A 20,430-nucleotide genomic window follows, 5' to 3' on the forward strand; every position below is an offset into this window, starting at 1 on the left:
CTTTTATGTCTATAAAAACTGAGAGTAAAGTTTCTGAGAATACATAAGCAGTTGAAAATAGACTTTCACAGGCAGTCTTTCTGAAGTGAAAACTATTTTGCTACTTCTTTGTCTTTCTGTAAGTGATAGTTACAAAGAATCCAAATAACTGTGAAAAACATACTCCAGAATTTAAAAAGTGAAAGTTCTGTTTATTTTCCTACTGAAAAAGTGGAAGAATTTCATTAAATCAATCTCTGTCTGTCTCTCTCTCCCTCCCTTCCCTCCTCCTCTTCCTCCTCCTCTTCCTCCTCCTCCTCCTCCTCCTCCTCCTCCTCCTCCTCCTCCTCCTTCTTCTTCTTCTTCTTCTTCTTCTTCTTTTTCTTCTGTCTTTCCCACTCCCTCTTTCTCTCCCCTACTTCTCCACCAGCAGTAGTTATACACCCTTTCTTTTTATGTATACTAAAATATTCTTGGGGCTAGAGCAGTGACTCAGTACTTCATAGCACTTCTGTGCAAGCATGAAGGCCAGAGTTCAGATCCTAGCACCCACATAAAAACTGGGCATGCTCCTCACATGCCCACCTGTAACTCCAGTGCTGAGACTGACAGAGATAGGAAGATTTCTGGCGTTACTGGCTGGTAGTCCAGCAGGCAGTCTAGCTAGTTCTAGGTTCAAGGAACCCTTTGTCTAAAGGGAGTAAGGTGTAAAGTGGTAGAGGTGGACACCTTGGTGCCTTCTTCTGGCTTGGGGTTTATTTTTCTAGTCTGTCTTTGCCTCTGGTTTTTGGGCTTTGGTCATGATTGCTTTGAATATGCATCCAGATTATTATTATAGTTATTGTTATTATTATTGTTATTTGATGCAAAAACCCACAAAGTGTGGTTAATAATTTATTATGGGGTACAATGGAAAAAGACTCATGAATACAGAATGACTTAGATGCAGCTGCTGATTCAGCTGCCATTGTCCTACTGTTCTGCCCAAGGGTGGTGAGGACCAACTGCAAGGCTTGCTCCTGCTCCAACCACCCAAGAGAGAGAGTGCACATCCCCTCCTCAGTTTTATTTGGTCATATATCCAGAGAAAACCATGCCCATAGGCCTAGTTATGTAAACGTCAATTATTATTAATATATATATTTATAATTAATTATATTAATAATATGTAAATTATTATTATAACTTCTTGACAGTTTATATTAAATGGTATAGATTCGTTTGTCTGTTTCCACAGAGCAATAAATTAAGACCAACAAGTACATATAAACTGATAAGTTTAATTCTTTAGGGATTGACTTTCTGCTCTATTGTGGCCAGTTTATAGTTACTTCTTTCTGTTCCTCCCTTTAGTTTCAAGTTAAACTTGGTTTATATTTGTGCCATTGTACCTCGAAGACCCTAAGATCATCTTCTGTCTCCAACATTGTATGATTGCTAAAACCTTTGCTTTACTTTCTAACTTCCCAGCTGCTCTTTTGCTGATTTCCTTGGAATTCCACCCAGTGCTTATGCAGCATGGGGACTCAAAGATACCTTTAGAGGACTTTGCATGTAGACTTTGGACGCATTTCCCTGCAGTTCCTCCTTTATCTGTGATTCTGTTCCCTGCATTCCAGGACTTCACTGTACTCAGAACCTGGTGTTCTCAGGCCAGGGAGTCTTTAGTTTCCATCTTGTAATCTATTTCCCACACTGTGAATTAAATTCATTCAGGTCTAGTCTGCAGACTTGCTTACCAGTGCCTTAGCCAGATGTTTTATGTACAGTTTGAGACACCTACACATAGTCTTACATTTAATTATAATTTTCCACATCCTTTTTCTCTCTCCTCTGGATTGATAAATAATAATCATTTCATTTTAAATTTTCTTTTAGGAGCGTAGAGTGGCAGCTCTCCAAGAACTTGTCCGTCTCCTGAGACCTGGTGGGAAGGCCCTCATATATGTCTGGGCAATGGAACAAGAATATAAAAATCACAGATCTAAGTACCTTAGAGGAAGCAAAACTTGCCTGCAAGATAAAGAGGAGCTAAACAATGTCATAGCCACTGAAGGATTGCTAGTAAATCAAATGTCTGGTGAAAATAGTGAAGACCTAGAATCTTCTGTCCCCTCCACTGTTAATATCAAGGAGGAAGGATGTAAGCCAAGGAAAGTTCCTAATTCTGAGCTTCCTGTTCATACAAACCGGACTTCTTTTCATTCCCAAGATGTGCTGGTTCCATGGCACCTCAAGAGAAATTCTGGTAAAGACAAAGCCATTGAGCCCTTTGGCTTAGCAGGATGCCTTGACCCATGTCCTGTGTTTCATCGTTATTACCATGTTTTCTGTAATGGAGAATTGGAGGCTTCCTGCCAGGCTCTGGGTGATGTTAGCATTCTACAGAGCTACTATGATGAGGGGAATTGGTGTGTTGTTCTTCAAAAGGTCTGATCTGAACTTATCAGGTGTAAAGAAAAAAAATGCCTATCTGTTTCTTCGAAGGAGGATAAATTATCCCTTTAAATAATGAGGAAGCCTTGGGAGACATCACCAAAGGGAAACTGAGAGCAGAGATTATCGAGGTAACATTCTGTCTGCAATTTTTGGCTGACTTCATAATCACAGGTTCCTCTTACATGCCTGTAAGTATGATGTTGAAAAGTGATTGGCATTAACTTGTGAAAGGTCTGTGATCTTTGTGTAAGTGTACAGCATTTTGAAGCTAAGCTTTTCTTATAAAGTGTTTATAAAGATCCTAAACTATGTAGGATCAAAATGAAGCAATTATGTAACCTTTTAAATGACTTGAAGACTCCTGGACAACAGGACACTATCTGAAGTGTTATCTACAACTGATTGTTCCCAAGGAAATCATAGCAACTTTCTCCCCCCATCTTTCTAGCACACTGTGGATGCCCAGTAAAACTTTAGCCACATATTTCTCAGGATTAATAGAAACTTCATTCAACAGATATTCATTGAACTCCTACTATTTACTATTAAGTACTAGGAATGAAGCTGTAAGCAAGTAAAGGAGGGTGGGTTGTAGCTCAGTGAAAGAACAGGTGTTACTAATTGAAGCCCTGGATTTAATACCTATCACCACAAACAAACATAGCAGCAGAAAACAAGAGCAAAGTCCTTCTTCCTAGGAAGCTTACTTTCTGGAAGGTGAGGCTGACAGAAGCAAACAAATAAGTTAATATTATGTTCCTGGTAATCATAAACGACATATAAAAAAGTAAATTGGAGGCTGAAAGGGATATTAACCTATGAGAAAAAGATGACTTTTTAATGGCTGAAATAACTACCAGTCCTGACTGATGAATTGCCAGGAACTACTACTCCTCATCTATTGGTTTAAGTTCTAAAGACAACTCAAATAGTTCTCTTTAACAGTTAAATTGCAAATGTTAAAATGTTATCAGCCACACCAAACTTTGCTCTTTCAGTCAGAATTGACTGTTTTTTTTATTCATCATTTGTTCCAATCTAGGAACAATGGAGGTATTTTTATCTAGTCCGTGAAACCAAAAGCATGTCCTTGGAAAGTACTACTAAAATTGATCAATATCTAGCCAGACTGAATTGACCAAGAAGAAACTTTTATAATTTTTTTAATTGACTCAATCAAAAAACATAATTAAAAGCAACATGCACATGCTTTAAGACCATAACTTGATTTAATAAACATTATAATTAACAAATTAAAAATTATAGTAAGACACTCTCAAATGAGACTTCTATTTGAATACACAATTTTCTCTTTCTTTTCTATTAATGAGAGAGAATCTCATGTGTCCAGTTTGGTCTCAATCTAAGTACCCAGTTCTCTGCTTTCACCTCTCCAGACTTGGTATAACAACAGACCTGGTAACACAACAGCCTAAGAATAGTTTGATATTATTTATATTGAAAAAATTAAGATATTATTTATATATTAAAACAGTGGTTCTCAACCTGTGGGACAGGACCCCTGGTAGCCAAACCACACTTTCACAGGAGTTGCATAAAGCCATTAGAAATATATATTTATATTAGTATTCATAAAAGTAGCAAGATTACAGTTATGAAGTAGTAATAAAAATAAATTTATAGTTTATTTTTATATATATTCCTACAACAGGAAGGGAGGTATTAAATAATCAAAGCACAGGAAAAGATAAGAACCACTCTTTTTTTTTTTTTTTGGTTTTTTGAGACAGGGTTTCTCTGTGGTTTTGGAGCCTGTCCTGGAACTAGCTCTTGTAGACCAGGCTGGTCTCGAACTCACAGAGATCTGCCTGCCTCTGCCTCCACTCTATTAAAGGAACATATGCCCCAGTAAGATGCTTAGTTGATAAAGGCATTTGCCACCAAGCCTGAGTTCAGTCACCAGTACCCACTTGGTAAAAGGTGAAAACTGACTCCAACAAGTTGTCCTCCGACCTTTGTACTTACACACACACACATAAAATAAAAATATTTATATAGTGGATCTACTAGATCTCACTTTATAGTTATAACTTTGCTGGAACTAGCTAAAATGATCAGGCTGGTCTCAAATACATTTCTGCCAAGTGCTGGAATTAAAGGCATGTGCTACCACATCTGGTTAAATACATGTTAAAGAAAGATATAAAGCTGTGGTGATGGCCCACGTCTTATTATCAACATTTAGAAGACAGAGGCAGGAGGATTGCTGTAAGTTCAAGATCATTCTGGTCCACAGAGCAAGTTCCAGGACAGCAAGGGCTACACAGAGAAACCCTGTCTCGAAGAAGAAAAAATAAAAAAGAAAAAAAAAAAAAAAGCAAAGTTAGCTGGTCCTAAATCAAAATTTGAATATGTTGTTTGTGAACTTAAGTTTCTAAGTAAACAAGTTAGCCATGTTTGATTGGCCATAAGAAGAAAAATTTTAAAGTGTATATAGGCTCTTTAGGCTAATTTGAATATTTCTTTATTTTTGGATATTTTAGAAGCTTAAAGACAGGCATAGTGTCATACCTATAGTATTAGCTGCTCAGAAGCCTGAGCACCAGAGGTCAAAACTGGTTAGGGTTACATAGTGAGACCCCGTCTAAAAGTAAAACAGAAAAATAAGAGACATTTCTTCCTTGTGTCATTTCCATCATTTCTTCTCCTTTGAAATGGCATCCTTGGGTCTCAGTCGTGAGTATAGTTAAGAAGTAAGTTCATTGTCCCCGGGGGACCTGATTTTGACTTACTGCATGTTTTCTCTCCATAGAATTAAGAAGTGTTTGTAGGTTTTTCTTTTTTACTTCCCATTTCCAACAGCTTCAGGCTGTCTACCCCCACTATTGGGATTGCCATTTCCTTGAGACTAAAGAACTGCCACTGTGAACATCTTGGTGGCCTTCTCCTAAAGTCTTTAGTAGATAATTTTTAATTTCTTCATAAAACAATTGTTATAAGCTAAGAGAAAATACAAACTCTAGCTTACAATTAGAATTTTTCAATTATCACTATAATTCTGAAAAATTATTTATCTTTAGTTAATAAAGGAAATGATCTCAAGTTTTATTAGAATATTAAGATACTGTGATGTATTGTGTCTCATAAGTCACTCTTTTATTGTATATCAGCTTTTGAATGAAAGCATCTGGTGGATGAGAGGAGCAGTAATTTGATTAGAAATATTGGCTGTCTGCCTATCATTTTAAAATTTTATGATTTTGGATATAAGCAGTTCAAATTAGAACCCTGTGAATTAAAAGGCTAAGAAATAATAATGGGACTATGTCAATTTGATTCATGTTTTCCATACTTGAAGAATTTTAACTGAAAATTTGAAAATATAAATTGTTATAATCTTATGGGGGCTGTGAACATGCATTGCTTTTATAGCTTCTGACTTCCTACACACCATTGTGACTATGTCTGACTTGAAATAAATTTTTCTTGGGTGCTGTGACAGCATCATGACCTGAGCAACTAATGGTTTCTTTTTCATTCCAGTTTGTAGATGGCTCTTGTTCAAGTACACACTCCATCATGTGAACCAATCTAACAAATACCCATTTTACAATAAATATACATTCTATTGGTTAAATTTTTCTAGAGAACCCCATCTAAAACAATAATAAAACAGTGTAACAAGTACATACATATCATATTTATACTGTGTTAAGTATTAGAGGTAAACTAAAGATCATTTAAAGTCATAGGAATATGTGTGCTAGATACATTTAAATTTAACTTTATATAATGGATTTGAGTTTCTTTGGATTTTGACCTCTTCCAGAGGTTCCAGAACAATCCCCCCTCCCCTCCACATGCAGATAATGAGAGTTGCTTCCAGTTGGAAATAAGGTCAGAGACAGTATAGTGTATGCCAAAACATCGCTGGCTATCATTCTGAGATTGTAAGCTCTTTGAACCAAGTGACATCCTGAGTTATACTTTGAAAGGAAATTCTGGCTGCTGTGTGAAGATTTGACAGTAAAGCTATTAGAGTGGAAGTAGAAGGGTCAGTCAGGAAGCTTTTTTTTTTTTTTTTTTTTTTTGGTTTTTTTGTTTTGTTTTGTTTTGTTTTTTGGTTTTCGAGGCAGGGTTTCTCTGTGGTTTTGGAGCCTGTCCTGGAACTAGCTCTTGTAGACCAGGCTGGTCTCGAACTCACAGAGATCCGCTTGCCTCTGCCTCCCGAGTGCTGGGATTAAAGGCGTGCGCCACCACTGCCCGGCTAGTCAGGAAGCTTTTAATACAATCCAAATGAAAAGTCATTATTGGTTTTCTATAGCCAGTGTGTTGGCATTGTACATAGGAGAACAGTAAGCTTTGGGTTGTAGATTTGGAGGTAGAAATCCAAGAATTTCTGCTGAATTACATGTGTTGTGAAAGGATACAGGGTCCCACATCAATGTGTGAAACTTCTCTCTTCTGCATAGTCTGTTTCCTGGGGCTGCCACTCTTCAGTCCAAATGCAATTTTGATTTATCCTTTTTTTTCCCTCTTCTGTGATACCAGGCATGGGTCTCCTATGGTGCTACCCCACGTTAATCTTCTAGATAATGCATCTCCCGACAACCCCAGCAATTTGGATATTCTTTCCACTGCTGAGCAGTAGGATGTGCAGTCTGTATAAAAGTAGAAGTAAGCAGAACACAGTGCAACAATTGTAATCACGAAATCCCTTTAGGGACCATTAGACTGATACAGGCTCACACACACACTAGAGGACTCCAAATCATGTAGGCAGCAGGACAACAAGTAACTGATGTGGCTTTAGTTTTAGTAAACCATAACAATAAGATAATTCCTGAGGAAAAGCTGGACATGCTGGGCATAACCTTTGAATGCCCTCTGAAAGAAAGAAGAGGGGAAAAGTAGTGACAAGGAAAGGTTGCTCCAGGTTTTCTTGCTTCCCTACCTGATGTGGCTCTATTTATAGGTTCCCAAACCTTTATACAAATAAAAGAAAAAAATTGTGTTAATAAAAAAAAAAACATAAAATGTCATTTCAGACCACAATCCACCTTTAAAAAAAAAAGCATGTAAAGGTTTGATTAATTAATAAGAAATGTGTAACAAGCATCTTAAAGAATGTCTATTCTGTCTTTTGGTTTATAGAAAAGAAAATGGGGATTTTTAGAAAATAAAAGTGCTGGATTTGAAATAACAAAATATGTGCTAAAATCGAAACAATATAGTAAAGATTATCATAGCCCTAGAGTAAAGATGATGTTCAAAATCAGGAAGAAAGCACATAAACCTATCTAAAATGTTAATGGTGAGAGAATTTTGTTGAATTAATGGTGTAGGAGGTCCTTCTTTCTGTGTGTTGCTTTCATTGGTTGAATAAAGAAGCTGCCTTAGCCTTTTGATCAGGCAGCCCTTAGGTGGGTAGGGTAGACAGAACAGAATGCTGGGAGGAAGAAGGCAGGCAGAGAGAGCCACCATGGAGTTGCCAGAGTCAGACATGCTGAATCTTTCCTGGTAAGCCACTACCTCGTGGTAACACACAGATTACTAGATATGGGTTAAAGCAAGATGTGAGAGTTAGCTGAGAAGAGGCTAGATATAATGGGCCAGGCAGTGTTTAAATGAATACAGTTTCTGTGTAATTATTTTGGGGCTAAGCTAGCCGGGCAGCGGGACGCAGCCCAGCACACCTCCCTACTGCAAATTAATGAAGATCCTCTTTGCTTGTGGTTTCCTGAATAAGCTATATGTAACATTTGATACAGACATATATGTAGAATGTTCATTTATCTGTCAGCTTCTACAAAGTTAATAGATGTGACCTTCCTATGCTTATGTTCCTAAGATTTCCAGTAGTCCCAGAGTTAGCACCAGAAGATCCAATAGCCATAGATACAAAGATGTCCTTGTGGATTTTTCTAGTTCACATTTCTAGTTCATGCTAGTGTTCTTACAAAATAATTAGATGAGAATATACTAATTTTTTGCTTTATTTGTATGAAGCAGAAGGATTCTAATCAAGTCTAACTAATATCACCAAAACAGTGATTTAGGTCTTAGAGCCAGTCTGTAGACCCAAGGCTCTTTGAGTGAGAACAAGGCTGGATTTCTTTAAGGAAGGAACCTACTATACTGCCTAATACCTACACAATTAATCTTTCTCGCACAGTTCTGAAAATAGACTATAACTTTCAGGTAGGGTATTTGGATTATATACAAAGAAGTAATCAGGCATTTGGCCATGACTAGATACCGGTTCTGAACTGGAACTCATTTTAAGAGACTCAAAATGTCACTTTCAGTAATTAGAATAGAGGCTTAAGGACAGTAGATCATCAATGGAGCTTAGCTCAGTAGCCTCTCACAGTGGGTCTAGTGGATTCTTCAATCCATACTGTGGTTATCTCCCCCAGTTCTAGGACGCACAATTGGCGTGGAAATACTCAACAACTGGCACTGGTTCTCTGAACTATGGAGTGTCCTAAGTTGCTATTTAAGAAATGACATCTGGAAGCCACTGGGACAAGCTTCCTAAAAGAAGCAGTAAGGCAAAACTGAGATCACATTGCTGCAAAGGTTGCAGAGATTAGTACCACCTTTAGCGTTGTAGGGGTGTATTTTCTTTGAGTCTGGGATAGTGGTTTCTACCATACCCCATTTCAGCTCTTCTTTTTGTACAATATAGAATATAGATGAATCTTGAAGAATTATCAAAAAATGCAGCCATGTCATGACTCATATGTAGCTACTATTTTAGATATGGGCTAATTTTTTGAGCAAATAATAACCACACCCTTTATTTAGTATGTTGCCAAAATAACTACCAAAATATATTTTTAACTAATTTTCCTTTAGGTTGCTCTATATAAATATTGTGTCTTTTCAGTAGCTTGACATCTTTAATTCTATTTTTAGCCGCAACCTTGGTTTTAGATTCTTGATCTGTACTATAATCCAAAGCATACATCTCTATGTTATGTTTTACTTAGAAACAGTAATAGCTCAATAAGACCTCTCAGAGGGTCCACTCTCACGGATAGGTATTCAAAGGTCTCCCTTAAGACCCTTCAGACTCTATTGATTACTCCCTTTCGTAAATGCTGTACCACATACAGTCTGCACGTCACAATTTCAGACTATGGATTGATTAAGTTTTGCTTGTACTGTTCATTATAACTTTGTATGTTTTGGTTCACAGAGTTTTTCTGATGGCTGTTCCCAAACATTTCTTGTCATTTTCCTCCTGCCTCAAGCTTCACCCCTTTCTGATTTTCTGCCAAATGCTGTCAAAATGAGTTGTATAGAACCTAAATATTTCAGACCTTGATTGAACTGTGTGAGTAACTTCTAATTCTTAGCAGTGTATCCTGTAAATAACAACTCATTCCATTGCTGCTGTTGTTGGAGCTATAACTGCTGGCTTGAATAGAGAATGAAAGGATGTGAATTTGAAACAAGAAAATAAATTAATGTAGCAGTAGAAAACATAATTGAGACTATGCTTTCTATTTTAACATTCACTTTAATCTAGACACAGAGCCTTGGATGGTGTAGTGTTTGGTCCTCTCTTTGCAGAATGTTACATATGTGAGTGCAGATTTTTTTTAAGTGAAAAATCTGTTTGCCAACACTTACACAACAACTTTCTTTATACATTGCTTAAGTCACCATTATAGTGCTGTGAAGAGATATTATGACCCAGGCAATTCTTCTAAAAGAAGATATTTAATTGGAAGCTGCACACCATTTTAAAGCATTAGTCCAGTGGGGAGATGGCTCAGTGGTTAAGAACACTGACTGCTCTTCCAGAGGTCCTGAGTTCAATTCCCAGCAACCACAAGGTGGCTCACAACCATGTGTAGTGGAATCTAATGCCCTCTTTTGGGATAAAGGTATACATGTAGTTAGAACACTCAAAACCTTAGTCCATTATTCTTGAAAGGAAATAAGGCATAATGCTTGGCACTGGAGTAGTAGCTGAGTGCTACTGCAGACAGAGAAAGACTGGGCTGTAGCACAAATAATGAAAACCCAGAGACAGATACTGGAGTCCAAACTGGAAATCAGAAAAGCAAAAGAGTCAAGCCATTAGAGGGCTCTTACCTCTACCAAGGCTCAGTCAGGCAAAGGTGTGATCCTGTGACTGCAGACTGCAATGAACTCTTGTACCCTCCTGCCGTATGTACTCCTCTGCCCCAGCCATATCACTCCTGTCTCCACCTCCCTAGTGCTGGAATTAAAGGTGTCTGACTCCCGAGTACTGGGAGCACCTTCCTGTAAGTTCTATTTCTCTTTTTAGATAGATTCAATCTTGTGATGCCCAGGATGTCTTGAGTTCAGGATTAAAGGTGTGTGCTACTACTCCCTGGCCTCTAGTAGCTTAGTTTTGCACTCTGATCTTCAGGCAAGCTGTTAAAACACAAATAAAATACCACTGTACTAGGACTGACATTGACTTCTGAAGCTTCAAAGGCCATCCCCAGGGATAAACTTCCTAAAGCAAGGTCAACCCAATTCCAATAGGGCCATTCCTCCTAATTCTTAAGTCCTTTCAAAAAGCTCCTTTCCCTGATGACTAAGCATTCACATATATATGAATATATGTAATATATGAGGTTATGGGGGGCATTTTTAATAATAAAAAATCATTTACGTATTTTTTATCTACAGAACATAACTGATTTCTTTCGAACAAGAAAATTTATAAATGACAGTATTGCTTATTTTGTCAAACACTTCTTCAAGCAAAGCAGTATATATGATTGCTTGTCTTTTGAATAATATGGTAGTAAGCAGTGGGTATTAATATTTTATGTGTGTCTTAATCATTTATTCACAATAAGTCTTTTAAGTCATGATTGGCCACCTGCTAAAATGTAAGTGATCCGGAGGAAGAAAAAAACTCAAGAAAACATAAAAACCTTTCTGAAGATTTTGTTTTATTTTGTTTTTCGAGACAGGGTTTCTCTGTAGTTTTAGAGATTATCCTGGGACTAGGTCTTATAGACCAGCCTGGCTTCTAACTCCCAGAGATCTGCCTGCCTCTGCCTCACAAGTGCTGGGATTAAAGGTATGTGCCACCAAGTCTCCCTGTAGATTTATGAAAAAAAATTTCTTTGTAACATCTTTACATCTCATAGATCTTTGAGGCTAGCACAGTAGGATGGTTTATTGACTGACTTGATTCTGTACACAATGAATACTCTTACATTCTTCCTACAATAATTACAACTTCCATAATAATTTTTATTACAGATAAGAGAAAAAGCTTAAAATGAAATAAATGTAGAAAGACAAATAGCAGTTTAGTCACAGTAATTTAGCCAAAGTGTCATTAAGAAAAATATTTTTTAGAATATGAATGTTTCAAAACTTTTCAAAAACAGTATTGAAATAGCAATGTGAATTACTCCATGATTTGGTGACATTATTCACATGAAATAAATGCATACTTGTGAGAATTTTCAACTAATTTTTGATCTTCCTTTATACTAAAGATGTTAAACCATAAATTTTACTCTAAGCCACAGAATGAAAAATGTGCTTATAGCATCAGTGAATTATTGTCACTCTTGGAGTCATGGAGTTCTATCTTTTGTTTAGGGACTTGAAAAATGGTTACCATTTTAATCAATAGTACAAAAGTGAAAATTACCTAGATGTAAAAATGGCTTTCCATGTGAAATATTTCATAATATATTCAACTTAATTTTTTAATATTAGGCACATTTTACAGGTTCTGTGACAAATAACTCACATATACAGATATCAGAACCTTCAGATAAGAAAAACTGTTGTTCAGGGCTGGGAAAACTCAGTTGATAGAGAGTGCTTGCCTAGCATTCAGGAAATTTTGGATGGGTTCTACTCCCAGCACAGCATAAAATGGACATGGCATTAGACTTCGTAATCCCAGAATTTGGGAGAGGAGACTAGATAGAAGATCACAATTAGAAGAACATCCTCATCTTCATATGTAATTCAAGACCAGGCAAGGATACATGAAACCCTATCTTATGGGAAAATAAACACACTACAGTTTAATGTGTATGATTTAAGTAAAAGCTCAATCAACCTCACACTTTCACTCAGCACCCTCAGATGGCTCACATAAACCAGCAGGGCTGAGCAGCTGCCACAAAGACTACTCAGTCTATAATTTCAAAAGTATTTTATGGAAAAATATTCTGACTACTGAGCTAATCTATCAATCTGTGAGGTTCAAATTAAGTAAATTTGTTCTTTGAGAAGTTTAATTTGAACCACGAAAAATCTGTTAAGAGCAATAAGACATTTCTATAAATCAACAAATCTCAAAATTAACAACATGCAAGCTCATAATGGTGACAATAACTTATTCAAGCCACCACAATATGCTTAAGTAGACTGGTACAGTTTCCTTTGACTACACAAAGTTCAAATATAATCCAAGACACTGTCACTTTGACTTATATACAAAAGTTTATTCTAATTGGCAGATTTACTGTAGGAACACAAATACGTTTTCTTCAGACTTCCAAATTGTGAAATTGTATCTTATTTAAAAGACCAAAAACTTTTCAGGTAAAAGTAAAAGGTCCTTTTCTAACTTGGATATAGAATTTCCTTTCTTAGGTGGCCTTAGAACATTGTCCTTGTTAACAAAATGCCAGTATAGTCTCTTGGGGAAAATTTGGCATGAAATAACTCCACTAAATGTGTTCCTTTAAAGCACATCTGGATTGAGAAATGCTACAAGTGAGAAATAACACACCTGTTTTATCTAAGAAGGGGGAGCTTTGAGTTCGCACAGCAGACATCTGGTATTCCCACTACTGCTCAGGAAAACAACAGATGCAACTTTGAAGAGTTTAACTGTCACCATTACAGAGACAATGTTTTTGTGTTTAGGAATGTTATCTCTACTAACCAAAAATCCCTCTACTTATTTTTTAAATTATTTTTAAATTACCATATTACATGAAGAAAATAGCCCTTTGGAGTTTTCCCTACAATCTCCATATAGTTTACCATCACCATCACTGAGAGTGGTGTTTCTCAAACTCTGACTTCTCGGTACCTGCATAGTTACCTGACACTAACTGATAGAAGCCTATATTTCTAGGACTGTCTAGATAGCTGAGCAAACACTGATAGATGCATTTTACAGGCTCTCTGGGTGATTAATGTGTACTCTAATGAAAAAAGGGAGTTTGATTTTGTTCTTTTTAACAGATCACCCCCAAACACCTTTATATGGGTCAAGAGATCCAGGCTTGGAAAAAACTTTACCAACAGCGTGATATTAAGGAAAGAAACTTTCATATATTTTCTGAACCATAGTTTTTGAACTTGGGAATGGCAAAACCTTCATTATACAATGAATAAAAAAGATAAAAGGAGGGAGTTTTAGAATACTTTAAATAACTGCAAAGACTTAAGTAAATTCATTATTATTGTGACATTTAGAGTTTATGTGAGACAGTGGCATAGGAATTTATAGACTTTGGTTTACATGTTGGATGGACTTGAACACAGTGGAGGTCAGTCTTTACAGGAGTCAGAAGGTGGAGGAATATTTTCCATGATTATACTCATTGATGATAATGTTAATGTTCTCCATGATGACATGTCTACCTTAAAATTTAAAATTCTGTTTTTCACTTTACTTCCCTAATGTGGAACACAAAATGTGGTGGTGATTTGTAGAGAAGATTACATCTGAATACAAACTACTCTGATGGTCAGAGAAAATTAGTGATCTGTTCCAAGTTAAGAACCTACTAAGAAACACTTTTCTTGTTTTATATAGAACTTGTAACAAGACTGCAATGAATATAGAAGGCACTTATGCCATGATGATGGAAGTAACAAAAACCATTTCAGAATTATAATTAATAAAAGGGTTATTTATTTAAGGGAAAAAACTTAAAGATCACTGTCCTAGATAACAGCCCTCTGTGTGAACAGGAACACTGTCTAGCAGCTGGAAATGGGAACCAGAAGCAAGAGAGTGGGCATACAATTTAAAACTGCTTTTAGAGTATCAGAGACCACGCTCAAGTGGGCTGGTATCTTAAAGGCTATTGGCTGGAGGAGCAGGATATGCTCTCACAACAACGCCATAAAGATTGAAGAGAAAAAAGGTAGTGTACCATGGTGTTCTAGTTTTATTCTAGTACTGTGATAAAGACCATGACCAAAAGCAACTTAAAAAAGGAAAGGATTTATCTGGTTTATATTTCCAGGTCACAGTCCATTATTGAGGGAAGTCTGAACAGGAATGTGAAGCAGAAAACATGGAGAAACGTTGCTTCTTTGTTCCTTGGCTCACTTGCTCATACTTGTTATATAATTCAAGATCACTTGGACAAGGAATGATAGCACTCAAAGTGGGCTGGGTCCCTATACATCACTTATTAACCAAGGAAGCTCTTCCCACTCCTGCACACAGGCCAATTTGGTCTAGACACTCCCTCAGTCAAGGCTGTCCTCTAAGAGGACCTTAGGCTGTATCAAATTGACCAAGGTGACTAGGACATATGACCTCATGTCACTGACTAGGAGATAATATCAAAGTCTGAATAATACTGCCCTGAATTTAGCACTTAGTTTGGAAGCTCCAAATCCTTTATCTCATTAGATTCTCACAGAAGTTAGAGACATACAGAGTTGTTACCACTTTGAAGTTAAGAAACCAAAAGAAGCAGACTATGTAAAGTGACATGACAAAATAAGTGGCAGGATTTTTTAACCTAACAACTCTGTCTTTAGAAATTGTGCACTGAATGCATCACTATTACCTCAGAAATTATCAAAGAATTAGTTGCTGGGAAACATTTTCAAATCTCAGTTATTGACTACATCATATTGTCAGAAAAGGTTCTTGGTCTTTCTTGGCTTTGACTACCTAAAGACAACCAACTGTGTGTTGGAAAGGAGTTAATATAGGATTACTCTTAGGGTAGCCATGTGATTTGTGCTCTAAACTGTGACCATTTCAAAAGCTAAATAAGGAATTTTGTTGATAACCATCAGGGAAACAAAATCAGATGGATTCATGTGAGCTAGGACATGTGGTCATCTGATGTGGGAAGTCCTTTTTTTCTCTTTTTCTTTTTAAATTTATTTATTATGTGTACAACATTCTGCCTCGATGTATGCCCACATGCCAGAGGAGGGCGCCAGATCTCAGTACAGATGGTTGTGAGCCACCATGTGGTTGCTGGGAATTGAACTCAGGACCTCTGGAAGAGCAGACAGTGCTCTTATCCTCTGAGCCATCTCTCCAGCCCTGGGAAGTCCTTCTGTATATGTGTTGCTTTTATTGGTTAATGAATAAAGAATCTGCTTTAACCTGTGATAGGACAGAATAGAGCTACGCAGGAGAACTAAACTGAATGCTGGGAGAAAGCAGGGTTAGGAAGAAGCCATGTAGCGGCCAGAGGAGAAAGATGCAAGTCACCAGCTGGAATATTGCTGGTAGGCCATGAGCCTTATGGTAAAATATAAAATAATAGAAATGGGTTAATTTAAGATGTTAGATTTTGCTAGGAATATCCTAGAGTCATATGCCAATCTGTGTTGTAATTAATGAAGTTTCTGAGTGGTTATTTCAGGTCTGGGCTGCTCGGAAACAAGTGAATAGTCTCTGACTACAGTCATCCTCACTGGTTCTATTTCATCCTCAAAGAAATAATCTCTCTCTCTCTCTCTCTCTCTCTCGCTCTCGCTCTCTCTCTCTCTCCTCTCCACTTCTTCCCCTTCTCTCCTTCCTTTCCCTTTCTATAAACCACTAACTGAACTCTATACCCCATCTCTCTGCATGGTGTACCTGTGTTTCTCACCCTCAGTCATCTCCCACCCACCAAGGGGACCAGATGAGGCCTTGGGTGGACCCCTTGTGGATCCAGATCTTGGGTTACCACCCTTTATAAATAATTTCGTGGTTAACAGGGAAGAAAAGTAGGGAAATTTTCAAAATATAGTTTTCAGTTTCCTGACATTTTCATTTCCTGTCACTCTTCAATGCCAAAGCTCATTGGTATTGCTCATTAACAACAAAATGAACTTTCAAAGCAGATTACTGAAAACCACCAGTCTGAGTAGTAGAATTTCATTGCGTGCCCTTCTAGGTGCCTTTGGTACTGGGTGAGCAGTTGCAACAGCCCTTCCAATCCACTATCTTGATTCAGATGCACAGGTGTATTTGAAAGGGTGCAGCTTCCCAAGCATAATGAATCAAATCTAACAATAGCACTTGTGGAGGGGAAGGGGTTTGGACATTTTAAATTCTGCTTAGTTGCCAGAGGTAAAAGGAGAAATGGTTCCTTTCAGTTTTCCTAGTACCATCCCTGTGAACCAATCAAATGAAGTATAGATAAGGACTAGTATTTTGATACAGAGACTTACTTATGCAAGACGCAAGAAACACAATAAAGTTCTGTTTTCTTTATCTGTCACCCAATGCATCTTTTTTCAGGGTGATGTGCCAGGCTTGCACAACACTAAGTTTCAACCTCTATAGATTTTTAAAAAAATATCTCGTATGAGTGTTTTCTCTGCCTGTACGTAAAGTGCAGCACAAAGGTGCAGTGCCTGTGGAGTCCAGAAGAGGATGTTGGGTCCCCTGGAAATAGAGCTACAGAGAGTTGTGAAGTTATGTATCTGAACTTCAGTCCTTTGCAGTTAGCACCTGAAACCACTGACCCATCTCTCCGAACTCGGTTTTCAGTATATTTAAAGACATCGTTCAACAACAACAACAACAAAAATTACTAAATTTTAAAAGCAGTTTTTTTTTGTTTTGTTTTTTCTATTTTCTTTTCCTCTATGTTCTCCTGACTTTCTTACCAGCTTCCCTTTAGCCTGGTGCACCATCACAGGAAGTCAGAAAAGAACGTTGAGGTTTGAATTCTTTTAAGAGTCTAGGCAAGAAAGGAGTTAATATAGTGCAGGATGCTTAATAACTCCTCTTGATATTAACTCAGCGTTTAGCGAATCCAGTTCTAAAATGTCAGTCCTCCAGCAGGCTTCCAGGCTACGAAACCTTTTTCTGAATCTGCGCCTGCTCCGTTGGCATAGTAACGCCCTGGACTACTACTACTACTATGAAATCTGGATTTGGGTTCTGAATTACGACAGTCGCAAGCTGAGGTTTCCTTACGGCGTCCTCGCTTTACGACAGTAGTAACTATGGCGGCGTTCGGTATAAGATTTGAAAGTGCTACGAATATCGAAGACCGAAAAGAACAGACCCGACTTGCCAGGGCTGAAGTGTTACGCCAGGTACCGCCGCTCTTCAGGGCTTTCTTTCTTCCTTTTAAAACTAGTGCTTGCACTGAGAACTTCTTACATGCTAGTTCAGCACTCCCAGAGGCAGCTCACCTCCTCTCGTTGCTTCGACTGTGGTCTCTTTCCAATGCAGTGTCTTCTAAATGCTCTGGCCGACTCCATTTGCTCATTTTCTTTACAGAGAGATGCGACTGGTTTCCTCCCAGTTTCCTTAGCTTTTACGCCAAATGTTGACATTTCTGCCGCCTGGGTTGCTCAGTTTTTATGTAGCGTGTTACATCTGACGACTCCACCAGATACGTCGCAGCCCGAGTCATGGCAGCGGCTGATTTGGAAGTAGGGCATCTGAATACACTGGTGATTCCCCCAACCCTAGTTGAAGAACAGAATGTTTTGTAACGATTTTTTTGGGGGAGGGTGGGTTTAAGGTGAAAGAGTGCATATAAAAATAGTAGAAAAGAAATAGAACAGGCAGGAAGAATGACTCTTCAAGTCACATTTTAAGGGAGTAAGTGAGCAGCTAGTTTGGGACAGGTAAATCGTTGTGATTATTCATTGATCTCACAATAGTTATAATAATGTTCTTTATTATTGTTGGTCTGGTATTTCCAGCAGTTTTTGTAGGAAATTCTTTGTAAGCTGTGATGAGTTTTATAGGTATCTACTTTATGATCAAACTCAGCTTTGACATTTGAGAGCTGGATGAGTAAGCAGAAGAAACTACTTGAGAAAACCTTGCATTGTTTGACTGTTGTTGACCTTTTTTTTAAAGATTTATTTATTTTTTATTTATACAGTGTTCTGTCTGTATGCTTGCTGGCCAGATGAGGGCACCATATCTGAGCCACCATGTGGTTGCTGTCTGTGCTGTCTGGGATTAAAGGTGTGTGCCACCACCTCCCAGCTGATCCTTTTTTTTTTTTTTTAAGATGATAACTTTTATTTTTCTGAGACAAAGTGTTGGAGTACAGATATTGCCTATTAAAGGCATGGAAGAATTCAGCTTCATAACTTTCTAAAGAACTTGCCCCAGGAATGATGAAGTTTAAAGTGATTCCAAGTCATATTTGTGACAGGGAGAAAGGAGGACAAAGGCTAGACCTGGGCAGGATATTGTATGTGATTTGTACCATGATTTACTGAAGGTTGGTAGTTCCAAAGAAAAGCTATCGTTAGGTTTTAAAAAAATCTTTTTTTATACTAGTAGAAACAAATTTATTGTCAAAATAGACCATTTATTTATTAGAAATCTTTATATGAAAGTGATACCAATTTTTCTTTTTATATATTAAAAGTGGATCTACCAATTGTCACCTTATCCTTTGTATTCTTTCCTTGTAGGCTAAAAGTAATTTCAAAAAAGAACAAAGATGCAATGAACTTAAGCAATTGCGAGGTGAAGATACATGGATGTTACCTGATGTGAATGAGCGAATTGAACACTTTTCACAGGTGAATATTACCAGTTGTGCTTAAAGTAATAATAGGACTTTTTTTTTTTTTTTTCGAGACAGGGTTTCTCTGTGGTTTTGGAGCCTGTCCTGGAACTAGCTCTTGTGGACCAGGCTGGTCTGGAACTCACAGAGATCCGCCTGCCTCTGCCGCCCGGCAGGACTTATTTTCTTAATTTGTGTTTTTAGGAAGGGTCTTTCTTTGTAGCCCTTGTTGGTCTAGAACTTACTATGTAGACTAGGCTGGCCTCAAAAGCACAGAAATCAGCCTGCTGCTGTCTACCAAGTGTTGGGATTAAAGGCATGTGCCATTATGCCTAGCTTATGTCGTTTCTTTTTAAAGTATGTTTCAAGTTAATATTGAGGAACAATTCTTTATGTTTATTTATTCTCTCTCTCTCTTTCTCGTGTGTGTGTGTGTGTGTGATGATATGTGTGTGCATGTCAGAGGATAACTTGCCTGAGTCAGTTCTCTCCTACTTTGTGCCTTCTGGGGATTGAATTCATATTGTCAGTAATATGTTCACTATCAGGTGGTTGGCATTATTGAAATTTATCTCATTAGACCACAAAATATCTGTCTTCACTACAAGTTCATTATGATATGAAAAGATTTTGTTAACTTGTGTTGGCTGATAGATTTAGTTATAAATCTGTGGACTATTTGTAGGAAGCTTCTAGATCTGAAAGTACATGTTTTAAGCTTCATGTCTTTATTTTTATTTACTTAATTATTTTATTTATTTTTATTGAGCCTCCTTTTCTCCCTTTACAAAGCTTTAAAAGTTTGCCTTCTGGCACGTGACCCCACAATTGGTGTAGGATTATTTATTGTTTGTTTGTTTTATTTTTAATTGGCAGATGTTTATTGTTTATATTTACTGAGGACACTGGTATTTTGATCTTCATACACATTATGCAAAGATTTAACTGAGATTATATACCCTTCATCCACTCACTTTTTTTCTTGTAAGAATAAAAAAAGTCTGTTTTTTAGAAAATTTTAAATGTTAATATTTATTAGTTTCTGTGGTCCTGGTCCTGCACTGCCTTTCACTAAAACTTAATGGTTGTATGTATATATCTATATTTATTTGATAATACCTGTCACATACAAATAACTTAACCAAAACTTTTTTTCATATCTTCTCTGGTAAGGAATCTGAACTACTACTTTGATTAGTAGTACTCATCTTACAGAAAGTCTATGCAAGTTTTTTAGAGAATTTTTTTTTATGGATAGTCATGATTTTTGTTTCTTTTCTTAAAAGTTGTAAAGTTTTTTGTAGCATGGATTTTTCATTCCACTCAAAATGCCTTA

The 20,430-nt window shown here is 37.2% G+C and overlaps 2 protein-coding genes across 4 annotated transcripts in view; both read left to right on the forward strand.

Annotated features, from left to right (window-relative positions):
- Alkbh8 (alkB homolog 8, tRNA methyltransferase) overlaps window positions 1-4,761 on the forward strand; it is a 58,321-nt gene extending 53,560 nt beyond the window's left edge. For all 3 annotated transcript variants that reach the window (XM_057767432.1, XM_057767431.1, XM_057767433.1), the window contains exon 12: window positions 1,858-4,761. In XM_057767432.1, coding sequence (XP_057623415.1) covers window positions 1,858-2,415 — 558 coding nt within the window. In that variant the 3' untranslated portion in view covers window positions 2,416-4,761. The remainder of the gene's footprint in view (window positions 1-1,857) is intronic.
- A 12,798-nt stretch (window positions 4,762-17,559) lies between these two features.
- Window positions 17,560-20,430, forward strand: part of Cwf19l2 (CWF19 like cell cycle control factor 2) — a 73,495-nt gene continuing 70,624 nt past the window's right edge. The window contains exons 1-2 of the mRNA XM_057768735.1: window positions 17,560-17,652; window positions 19,000-19,110. Of these exons, the coding sequence (XP_057624718.1) occupies window positions 17,560-17,652; window positions 19,000-19,110 (204 nt within the window). The remainder of the gene's footprint in view (window positions 17,653-18,999; window positions 19,111-20,430) is intronic.

This window comes from Chionomys nivalis, chromosome 4 (genome assembly GCF_950005125.1).
Source record: "Chionomys nivalis chromosome 4, mChiNiv1.1, whole genome shotgun sequence".
Lineage (NCBI taxonomy): Eukaryota > Metazoa > Chordata > Mammalia > Rodentia > Cricetidae > Chionomys > Chionomys nivalis.